Here is an 11710-nt window from a genome sequence, read left to right as displayed (position 1 = left end):
GTTTATTTATTTTCATTATTCATTTTATGAATTATCATACATATTTTTACATATCCCTAAAGTATCGTTCCAACCTTATCGGAAGGAGTCAATGATACTTATGGGGTACGATTTCTATGAAATTGTGCTCAGCCTCCTACGCGGGCAATTTATTTTATATTTCAGATATTGTGACATTGGAGTTGACAACACGAACTAGATATTTTCTGCATTCTCTATTATACTTGGTAAGCATGGTCTTTTATTGGTGGGTCTAGTGATTTTATCCCTCCTATATCTAGTGATTGTATTATATCCATATAGGTTCTAGTGACTCTATATGAAGGTCTAGTCATGCACATGATATTAATATATATATATTTTTAAACTGTCATGTTCATTCCTTTATGGATCTATCTAAATACATTTCAAGAACTTATACTTGTTTAGCTTTATTTTGTAACTCAAATATATTATTTAATAATATATTTTTAATTATATATTTATTAATATAGGCAAAGGCGTAAAGCGCATTACAAAATATTATTCACCTTTTTAAATTCAAATATAAATTTTATAAAATGAAATTATAGTTACGGAAATAGAGTAAACACGCAACGCCTATCCTAAGATTTAATTTGAGGAAAAAGCAGATCTAATTTCCAAAATCCGAATCCCAATAGATATATAATTCCCAATCCGAATCACAGTCGAATTTTCCTTTTTTCAGATCATATATGTATGAGTTCATATATGTGTGCCTGTGTAAATCCCCTTCCGCCGTTCTATTCACTCTCCAACTCCTCAAGCATTCATCAAACCGTAAGTTTTTCTTTTCCTATCCTTTTGAATGGTAAATAGGAAGATTTTTCAACAAAGTTAACTTATCTTTTTCTTACTTAGTGATATTGACAAAAAAACTTTTAACGTTTATTTTGATGAAGTCCAAAAAAGCTGTAATTTTTTTATCTACTAAAGCTGTCTGTAAATTTTTTTATCTACCAAAGCTGTAATTACCATTTTGTGTAGCCCAAAATTGTTGTTCAGCTTTTGGATGCTTTGATTATCTGTTATATTGGATCGAAAGATTGACCAAAAAGCTGTAATCTTTTTTATCTACCAAAGTTGTAATTAAGCCCAAAGTTGTTGTTTCAGTTTTTGGATGCTTTATTGTGATAATTGGTCTAACAGCAGCGGCCTTCAGTGTTCTCGAAATATGTGAAAATTTCAACAAATATGAAATCTGAAGTCGGCCTTTGTTGTTTAAGAGTTATTCTAGCTAACTTTATTCATAGATTCATGGAATTATTGTGGTAGAAATGAGTCATATGCAGCATATTGAAGCATGTTCTCACTTAAATGCTGACTTCTTTGTTCCCCCCCCCCCCCCCCCAAAATAATCAGGACTGAGAATCACAATGATTCGCTGTAAGAGAGTTAAAGTTGAAGGGGACAAACTTAAACTTGATAGACTGACAGATCTTCCCATCAATGTCAAACACCAGATTCAGGAGCACTTGTCTATTGAGGATGCTGCAAAAATGAGTGTTTTGTCTAGACCGTGGAGACATGTTTGGGCTTCAATCCCCAAGCTTGTATTTTCTGCTCAGTTTTGCCGGAGCAAGCCACCAGACACATTAGTAGATGTCATTAATACAATTCTGTCGCAGCACGTTGGAGCCATTAAGACATTCCTCCTCAATATTTCATCAATACCTTCTTCTCAGCACCCTGTTATAGATCAATGGATGCTATTGTTGTCAAGAAATGGTGTCGTGGATCTTACCCTTCAGAATCTATACAATGCTCCTTATAAATTGCCTTCCTACATGTACAGTGTAGCACTGGAAAGTTTGAAACTGTCCAACTGCATTTTCAGGCCGCCATGCAGCTTTAGGGGTTTCTGCAAGCTCAAAAAGCTTTCACTACTTGAAGTCGCCTTAGAATTTGACGTTTCAACTTCTTGCTTGTGGATGCCAAACCTTTTCAGTCTGAAGGTTAGGGTGTGCGGTGGTCTTCCAAAAATATATGCTCCAGAGCTTTTGCATATATTTTTCTTTACCAGGAGCACCAAAACCCTTATGTTGGATCATTTCATGGACTGTCGGAAGCTGAAAACAGTTATACTTGCAAAATCAGAAAAAAATCAAGATAAACCGATGAACTTGACTTATCTTCTCAACTGCTGGCCTATGATAAAGCGTCTTTCTTTGGACGGTTACTACCTCAAGTCTTTGGCTTATGGTATTGAAGAAGAGAGGCTACCCACATGCCTCAATAGGTTGAAGGCACTTTCTTTATTTAACTTCAATTTTAATGATGAAGATCAATTATTTTCTCTTCTAAGATTGTTTGGAAGTTCTCCCAATTTGGAGGACCTTCTAATTTTGTTGACCTGGAAGAAGAAAGGAGGCATGGAAGTCGAAGTAAATCATTTTGAACGACCAGCCTACAGGACACTAGGACTCAACAAGCTTCAAAAATTTAAAATAGAAAACTTCCATGGTTCAAGAACCAAAATGCTCTTTGTAAGGTTTATACTTGCATCTGCACCTTTACTCCAGGAGGCCATCCTTCTGGAAGATGCAGAAAGAGTTCATGAAAGCCAATGCTTGGAGATCTTAAAGGAGTTGGTGGGGTTCCCTCGGGCATCTCCTAAATTGGGAATAATATGTAAACCATCAAAAATAGGCAAGGAAGTGCTTTATTGAGATGGCCGGACCCCCTTTCTCACTCTTTATCATCATCTTGTCTCTTGTCTGTACGAGTGACTAGTGTAGAGGATCCTATATTATTTATCTTGAATTGCATGTTAACCTTGGATATTTATATTTCTGGTTCCTTAGTGACTAGTGTAGAGGACCCTATATTTATCTATCTGAATTGCATGTTAGACTTGGATATTCTATAATTCTGGTTCCTCATCCAGATTTTTTAATGTTGGTTCTTGGTTTTCGACTAACATTATTTGATCGTCAATTAATTGAATATACTCCTTTGCTCATCTTTTCTATGCTAAGAGAGCTAGTTTGTGTATGCATTTACTCCCTATTTTAAGTTAATAATTTGTTGATTTGCATTTAATTTGAGCAAGATAATCACTTGATTAATTTCAGGTGGTGACTGATTCAATGAAGCACAACTCTTAATTACCTATACCATATATATACACACACACACACACATTAAATAAAGGTAAAAATTGGCAAAAGTAATGGTAACTGTCGTGTTAAGTACACTTCATTAATCGATCTTTGACAATTGCCTTAACAACAATTAAACCGGTCTTCTAATTTAAGGTTTATCCTGTGTAATATACTGGGTTTGTTGCTGTTCTAATTTTAGGTTTATGGTACGCATTGTCATTGTGAGATAAGCTGCAGAAGCGGAAGTGGATGCATTCCACTGTATATTGTTCCTTTCTTCCTCACTAGCAGCAACAACTTCCTCCTTGAACCTCTTCCAATCGTTAGCACAATATCGGAGCAGGTAGCTGTAGTGTTTTCCAATGGCAGTTTTGTTGTGTAAGTATGGGATCTTGTTATGTGTTCGTTCAATTTCGATAAAACAAAGAGAATTTGAAGGATTTCCATTCATACTGTTGAGACACTCGGTGCAAATTTTTTGAAGGATTGCATTTTTTCGTGTAGAATATCCCGAGCTGATGTATGCAGAAAGAACTGATGTAAATAACGAGATATTTACAGTTGTACAATATTTTTGAAGGCAGAGGCTAGATACAATTTTTTTTTTTAATTATGAGGAGATTGTGCTTTTAATTCCTGCTTTTTATTAACTATTATAGTTTTTCTTCTTCTATTTGTAGCAACCACAGTGAATGCTACAAACTACTTGCCTTGTGACTGCTTTATCCCTTCACTGTTTATTTATATATTTCATAACCATCGACATTGTGATGGCAAAATGAAAATCCAAATTGGATACACCATTTTTGGACTGAGTTTAATAGTTCTGATAAGGATCATAGTATCACCGACACAATTAACCATTCAATTACATGCTTCAAGGTACATAATATATATATATTCAGAAATAAAACAGGGTGAAATACCACCTTTATGTGCATTCAGAAATAAAACAGGGTGAAATACCACCGTAGCTATAAGAGGCACTCATTAAAGGGTGATGTAGACAGTGAAGTGACTATTGTTTCTACTCCATCTGTTGTATGTTAATCTACATGAGGAAGAGTCTCAACAGTGGCATATCCTTTAGCATTCTCATACTTGCCAGTCCCTCCAATGATGGCAATGTGAGAAATAGGTGAGGCTGTCCTGTGAACTCCAAAATGTGCTGTCGAGGCTCAAGTGTGGCTGGTGCCATTCGAAGATCTCATGGAGTAAAATCCTTGTGCCTTGCAAAGAACAGATGATCCCAGTTCATGCACCTCAGTTATTTCATTGTCAACAACAGATTGAGCCAAAGGTGAGCTGGCGAAGGGACAAGCCAGCAGGAAGCCGTCCAGCTGTTACAAAAGGTTGGTTGTTAGTTTCCACCCATTGATTACGTTGTTGTTGCCACATTCTTTTGTAGGACAGTGTTAGCTTGTTGCTAATTGAGGCCTAAAAAGAGTGGATTATTTAACATGGCACTACAATAGCTTATTGATGAAATGACTATGGAAATATAGCAAGGGAAGAGAATGCACTTTGGCGGAAAGTAGTGTGTTTCAGTGATGGAGGTAGCTACTGGCACTGCACCGACGAACCTGATTCAGCCAGTAAATCTGCTGGAGGAGCCATGTGGAAGCAGGGACGGAGGGATCAGCAACAGGTGCTACGTTGGTATCAGAAGTAGTGACAGTAGTTGGTAACTGGTTACTTGGAAATGTGGCAATTGGTGCCACCACAGTAGCCACAACAGGATCAACCATTCGTGATGGATTAGACACCGGGCGTACATCATCAAGGATTCTTGCTGAGTTGACACAGCCAAAGCTGAGGGCTAGGAGCAAAATGCAGAAGGTCGCTTGGAGTGTGTTAGAGGTGAGTTGGGAAAGTTTAGCCATCTATTTTCTTGTGAAAAATTCTTGGATGATAGATGAGAACAAACAAATGAAGAGTTTAGTAGATGCTTGATTGATGAGGAAAGAGTGAAGGCTTCAATGATTAGTTTGACTATGAGGCGTTTTCTATAAGGAGTGATCGATACCCTTATATATATCTTTTGTTGCAAAACACCAAATCTGAAACTTCATTGTCAAAAGAGCAAGTGGTAATATATGATATTGATAAAGTAAGGTAGATTATTCAATCTCAAAAAAGGTAAGGAAGATTATTTGGACGCAAATCAAGGTAAAATGGCTAACATTTAATACTCTTTTTTCTTTGAATGAGCTTGACGGAAACTTTTAGGTGAAAGTCATGATTCTTGTGAACTTAATGATTCTTTACTTGTTGTCAATCAAAAGGAATGATACGAGCATGCACTAGTTGATTCTATTTGTGAAAATCATGTTGGAAAAAAATGGTGAATCTAAATAAGTCCCTCTGGCAATGAAATTATGCATGAATTGTAAGGTTGGAGAGTCACTTTCTGATTAAATGTGATGTTATTGATCATGGCTTTTCCTTGATACTAATCAAGCATTTGGGTAAAAATTAAACAGGTGCTTTCCAAGAGTAGCTTGTGACAAACTGGGACACAGATTCCACAGAAATTAAATCCTTTCTTCCCGTAGACATTTCCACAAACACTTGATGGCCATTACAGAAGCAGCAACCAAACAACAGGAGAGTAAATATGGCAGCTTGTTCTAGCAAAGGAGGGTGCCCAAGTGATTATGCACTATATAGCACTTTCAATTTTGGTAGTGTCGTTGATCTTCTATGTTTTCAGCTAAATCCACCAGCCTCTAAGTTTATAAGGCTGCATATACTAAAAATATTTGCTTCTCACTAAATAGATGTAATCAATATATTGTGGTGTAGTTTATCTCCTGTTTTGCTCCCTTTAAATAGATTTTAGCTTTAATTGTTACCTTGCTTTATCTGATTGATGAAGATGGAATCTTTGACAAACTGAAGGTATTTTTTTGTTTTTTATATTTCTGCTGAATTCAAGAAAACATCGGATCTTGCTGGAAACTTTTTCCCCTTAATATGAGTTATAACCAGTGGCAGAGCTAGGAATTGAAGAAGGGGATTGAAAAAAATAAGAATGTTACACTTCTGCTCTGAACATATAACCTAAAACAATTTTCTAACCCTTTTTGCCATTTCACTATAATTTTTCCTTATGCTAGATTCAACAATTTATTATGTATAAGCAAAAAATTCATATTTGCCCTATTTGCATTGTATAATTTCCCGACGAAGGGGATGAAATTGAACTCCCTTGTGCCCCTTAGTTTCGCCCCTAGTTATAACTAGCGGCAGTGCTAGGTGGAGGCAAGGGGGTTCAATTGATTCCTTTGTGCCGGAAATTATATTGTGCGATATGGGCAAAAACGATTTTTTGGTTATATATAACTCCTTGACATAAGGAAAGATCCTAATTTAGTGATAAAAGGAGATTCAAAAGTTGCTTTGGATTATAGGTTCAAATCTTAGATGTGATTCTAGTCTTTTTTTGAATCCTCTTATGTGAACTCCTTGCTCCTCTAATGGTTACAACGAGTCTGGTTGAGATGGAAGTGATCAAGCTCGGGAATATGAACCTAGCTTCCTTTTCTTTCGATCATTTGACAGAGCAGGATGAAGAAGGTGCATTTTATGATTTTTGTGTGTTTACAACATCTATTGCTTCTGACTAGATGGATAAAATGGAGGTGGGAGGAAAATACATAAGTAGAGCTAGCTTCCACCTGTCTTCTTCCCACTTTGAGTATGCCAATGGGGCAAGGCGGGGGAAGTCTTAGCAGGACGGGGCAGGATGGGCGTTAAAAATTATGAACTTTAAGGTTTTTAACTTAAGTTTTTCCTGATTTGATTCCTTTTAAAGTTTCCAATTCTTTTGGTTTATGCTAATAGTGGATGTAAAACTAGCATCTTTAATAAATTGATATTTTGCTTATCTCCCTTAAATGATAAAGAAAATGTGTTATAGAAAAATGATATTATTGAATGGTGATACATCAAAAGGAATTTTACGTAATAAAAGAATTACAACAACATCATACCCCGTGTATTCCCTCAGTGTGGGGTCTGGGCTAGTAAAAGAATTAGTAATGATAAAAAAAAAACAACAAAAACTAATGAAAGAAGAAAGCTTAATATGGCATAGTAGAATATAACATAATGGGATGGGGTAAGGTGAGATGTGTCTGGTGAAATCATACCTATCCCTTCCCATCGACATCCCTAACATTTTTTCTTCTTAAACTTGCTCCTATTTGCAAGGACGAAGCTGCCAAAATTTTGTTGTCTTGTCCCTTTCTTTACTTAATAGGGTGGTATGGGTTCAAAGACTTATAGCATATCCAGAGGCATGATGGTGATAGAGGGTAGGATGTAAGCGAGGGAGAGAGCAAAATAATAGGAATGTGCTCCATCTTTTGAAAACTGTAAAGGGTGATACAAGAGGAGGCTTGGTAGGTTGGGAGTGTCTTACGGTTTTGTAGTTCATTCCGTTGGTTATTTTCCCTCATGCTTAATGCTTTTTGGCTTAGTGCTTTTCGCCGACCTCAACTTGTTTGGGACCGAGGCGTAGTGGTAATAGTTGTTGTTGTTGTTATGCTTTTTGCATGTCTAGGTGTGTGATTGTGTTATACTATTAACATTTAACGCAACTTTTAATATACATGTGTGCCATTACAATAATGAGATGCTCACTGAATGCTTGTCGTTTATTTATTCATCAAGTAAAGCCAATTTCAATTTTTCTTGTGCTGGAGCTTTTTATGATTAATTTTCCCTGTTATTGTTTAAAGTTTCATTAGTATGTATATCCATTCAATGCTTTAGCTTTTACTTCCTTTCAGGTTACATAAGATGTTGACATTAACCACTTGAGTTTCCTCACTTTTCCTGAAAGCGACATTATCTTACCTGATTCACAAGATTCCTAGGCCTAAAGACAGTAGCTTTTGGCTTGTGGCAATTCAAGTTATTGCGAAGCTTCAATCTTTTGTTGTCCACTGTGGTAGTTACTATTTCCTTTCCCTTATAGGTGTTATACTTCAGACTCCAGTTTAATATCCCAAAACATTAAGAAGTTGTTTGGTTTGATGTATTAGCTCAAATAGTCATGGTATAAAAACTTGCATTGTTTTATCCATTGTTTGGTTACTAATTTCAGTCTCAACGTATCCAATCCATGTATAACTTATACACCAATTCATGTTTAACAATACCATGATTACGGTATACATTGATAAAGCATTCAAAATGTCAAAACTACCCTTGTGGATCTCCTCAAACCCTTTTCTAAACCCTTATTCAGTTTTAAACCAAACACAAGTTTAAGTTATACACTGTATATCCAATTTATAATACAATGAACCAAGTGCCCGATAAAAAATTATCTTTACATTACAATCACCTGCATTATTAATCCATGTATCACAATCCCAGTAACTTGTGTCTGAACCAAACAACCCTAAGGGGACTAGATTTTAATTTTCCATGTAATATTCATATTGGCTTCTGCAGATCTTCCTCAATTTTCCGAAGTTCAGAAAGAGGCATTGGTGGAGGTCTTGCTATCTATGGGCAGGTTATTTACTCTTCAATCCATAAACCGAATATGAATTGGTCTTCAAACTTCTTGCTTTTGCCTTTATCTGGTGTTTACTTGATTGTTTATTCTACAATATATACAGTCTTCCTCGCTTCCAGAATGGAGTGAAGGTCCATTTTATTTTGTTTGCTGTTGAGCTGCCATATTACACAAGTGTTCCAACTCTATTATATATTTGTGAAGTAAGTTTAATCTCTTTAAGAAATCATCAGAAACTTTTGTTCTTTCTGATTGATGAGATGATTATGTAACAATTAGCCTGATCAATATTTAATTGAGAAGCTGTAGAATTATGCAGCCTCCTCACTCCATCACCCGTTTCCTGGAAGAAAGTAATGGAATAGAAAACACCTGCAGATCTCCAGAGGAAAATAAAATATTGGACTGTCTTTGAATAGTACACCGACCTTGAGATAAGGTATAACTAAAACTGCCTGGTCGCTTGACCCTCCTAATGATGTGTGGCAGCTGAAATAAAAAGAAAAAACTCATCTACTGTGTCTTTTCTGTACTTCTCTTTCTTTGCCTCCTTCTCTCTCTCTCTCTCTCTCTCTCTCTCTCTCTTACTCTCTCTCTCCTTTCTACTTTTTTATCTTAGGAGATATTGAAAAACTAGCATTCAGAGGGTCTTTTTCTTTGTGCTATTATTGATGCAGGTCACATTGAAAACCTCATTTTCTTGTTTTGTATGATGTTTCTGGAGACGTCTGCCAACAATTAAATCCTATATTTTTCTTTCACTGATTCTCTTGGCCTGGATAGCTGGTGTTGCCTGTAAGAATCTTCAACTTGAGTTTTATAAACAAGTATCCTTTTGAGTTTCGTCTTGAAATATTAATATTTTGTTTAAAGATAATGAAAAATGAAAACATATGGGAAGTATGCCTTGTAAACCTACACTTTTTCAGTTGTAATACTTTAAGCATTTTAATTTTGTGTTTTACTATTTGGTTAGTCTATCTTTCAGTTGAGTCATGGCCAAACTTTGTGCAAGTGTATGAACAAATTATTTGACTTTCATTACCAAGTGAGAACTTACTAATTTTAACTCAATCTACAATAACGACAAACCCAGTACGTGGGGTATGGGGAGGATAGTGTCAACGCAGACTTTAGAGAGGCTGTTTCCGTTAGACCCTTGGCTCAATGATGTTAACTCAATCTAAATTTGGATAATTGGCTTTTATAATTGTTAGAAAATTGCAGAACGATTTTGATTTTCAATTGTTGATTGTTTTTCTTCTTCTCTTTTCAAAATGTCTCCTTGGCATGTGAATTAATTTATGTTACTTTCATTTGCAGTAATCCCCACTATTGATATTATAAGCTTTGCTACACATATTTATGTAAGAAAGCCTTTGTGAGATTAATACAAGGTTTGTTTGATGTAGTTATTTATATAATAAAGCCTCTAAATTACCTATGCCACATGGGGACTGCGTGGATCATATCTGTTATTGTCTTCATGCATTATATGTTTTAGCTTTGATTTCTTTTACTGGGGCATTGCATCGTGTGGAATTCAGATTTCATGAACTCAAAGAGCTTTGGAGATGAATTCTTGTCTCTGCAGCTTCCATTATTTTGTCCATTTTCTTTGTTTTGCCTCTTTTGTGGCATGTTTCCATTATGTTACTTCATCTGTGTGCTCAGCTAGGTGGAACAACTGATTAAGGTATAAAAGTTAAAAAGACTTGAGTAGTCTCGAATACCCATTTTTTCCCTCTATGGTCCAAGCGTCTAAACATAGTTCTCACATATCGGAAGCACAGGCAGTCCGTCATAATGCTGTGTGAAATATTTGTAATTTCTGTCAAGGAAAAATAACTGGAGAAAAGTTTTAGGTAAAGTGACTAACGTGATGCCATCAATGGGCTTGACTGTCATGACTGAGACACCAATCTAAAGTACTTTTTCAAGTGCTCCTCTCTATTTGGATAATAGAAAACGTACATATCCAATTTGTTACAAATAAAATCCTGTTTGTAATGGGTTGCTTATGTTATGAATGAGGTTCATGAGGATATATCATGGCTAGAAATTGCCTCTAGATTTTTGTTATTGGTTATGGTACAAATTTCCTGATCTTGTGCTATTTTGGTAATATGTGGGCATCAGAATCTTTTTGCTGATTGCCTACAGTATTTCTCTCGTTATTTCAACAGACAAGTCTCCTTGTGCTGGCATTCTTCTCTTTCTCGATTTCTCAACCTCTCGTATCACTTATGAGCTTGAGGAAGAAGGATCATAAGGAGTACACAACAATGAGTTAGGCATCAGGCATACATGATAGCGGGATTCTATTACAGAGGGAACTGGTGAGCATTTTATATCCCAACCAACCTTTTGATAAGCTCCTGCTGAACTGAAGGTTCCGGCAGTCCTTCATGACATCTGAGGACAGGTTTTATTCTTTCTCCTTTTCTAAAAAAATACCATATGATTTAGAACTGCGATGACAAAACATGGGGGCTCATATCTTTCCAACGTGATGGAATTGCATATGTTAAGCAGTGAACAGGAAGAGTAGGGAGCCTAAAATCCATATACCAATAGATTGAACAGAAGAGACATGTAGGAAGGTTACGGGTTCGAGCTGTGGAAACAACCTCTCGAGCTGTGGAAACAACCTCTTGCAGATAAGGCTGTGTATAATGTATATTAGACCCTTGTGGTCGGGCCCCTCTCTAGACTTCGCGCATAGCAGGAGCTTAATGCACCGGGCTGCCCTTTTATGCTCCAGCAGCCCGATTCTTCCGTTCCTAATGATACGAGCTAACGTTCCGGACAAAATTTTGCTGTGATGGATTAGAACATCCAGGGTGTATTTTACCATACTTTATATAAATCAATATGAAATACCTTTGATATCCATCACTGCTTTGTGAAAAATCGAAAATTATGATGGCGTCTATGCTGACAGCCCTAACCAGGAAAATGTAACTTACGGAAATGAATTAAGTATATTGCAGATCAATCATGCACCCAAGCGTGTGACCTAGTGATCATGAAGTTGGTGAAAACCATGAGA

The 11710-nt window shown here is 36.3% G+C and overlaps 1 protein-coding gene and 1 non-coding gene across 3 annotated transcripts; both read left to right on the top strand.

Annotated features, from left to right (window-relative positions):
* The first annotated feature begins 576 nt into the window (after positions 1 to 576).
* LOC142161690 (F-box/FBD/LRR-repeat protein At1g13570-like) lies at positions 577 to 2917 on the top strand. 2 transcript variants are annotated; one of them, XM_075236615.1, is made up of 2 exons: positions 577 to 801; positions 1485 to 2917. In XM_075236615.1, exons 1-2 carry the CDS (start codon positions 721 to 723, stop codon positions 2688 to 2690), a joined length of 1287 nt encoding a protein of 428 aa, XP_075092716.1. In that variant the 5' UTR covers positions 577 to 720; the 3' UTR covers positions 2691 to 2917. The 2 variants fall into 2 exon arrangements, with proteins under 2 accessions (XP_075092716.1, XP_075092715.1); XM_075236614.1 differs by having other exon boundaries at positions 1384 to 2917.
* A 1566-nt stretch (positions 2918 to 4483) lies between these two features.
* LOC107831998 (uncharacterized) lies at positions 4484 to 11285 on the top strand. The gene is made up of 7 exons (XR_012701901.1): positions 4484 to 4985; positions 5609 to 8082; positions 8592 to 8655; positions 8762 to 8861; positions 8968 to 9453; positions 10798 to 11083; positions 11194 to 11285. It is a non-coding gene; the product is annotated as an uncharacterized LOC107831998 (transcript).
* Positions 11286 to 11710: the final 425 nt, after the last annotated feature.

This window comes from Nicotiana tabacum, chromosome 18 (genome assembly GCF_000715075.1).
Source record: "Nicotiana tabacum cultivar K326 chromosome 18, ASM71507v2, whole genome shotgun sequence".
NCBI lineage: Eukaryota > Viridiplantae > Streptophyta > Magnoliopsida > Solanales > Solanaceae > Nicotiana > Nicotiana tabacum.
The sequence above is the reverse complement of the archived record's forward strand: the minus strand, read 5'-3'. Positions and strand labels throughout refer to the sequence as shown.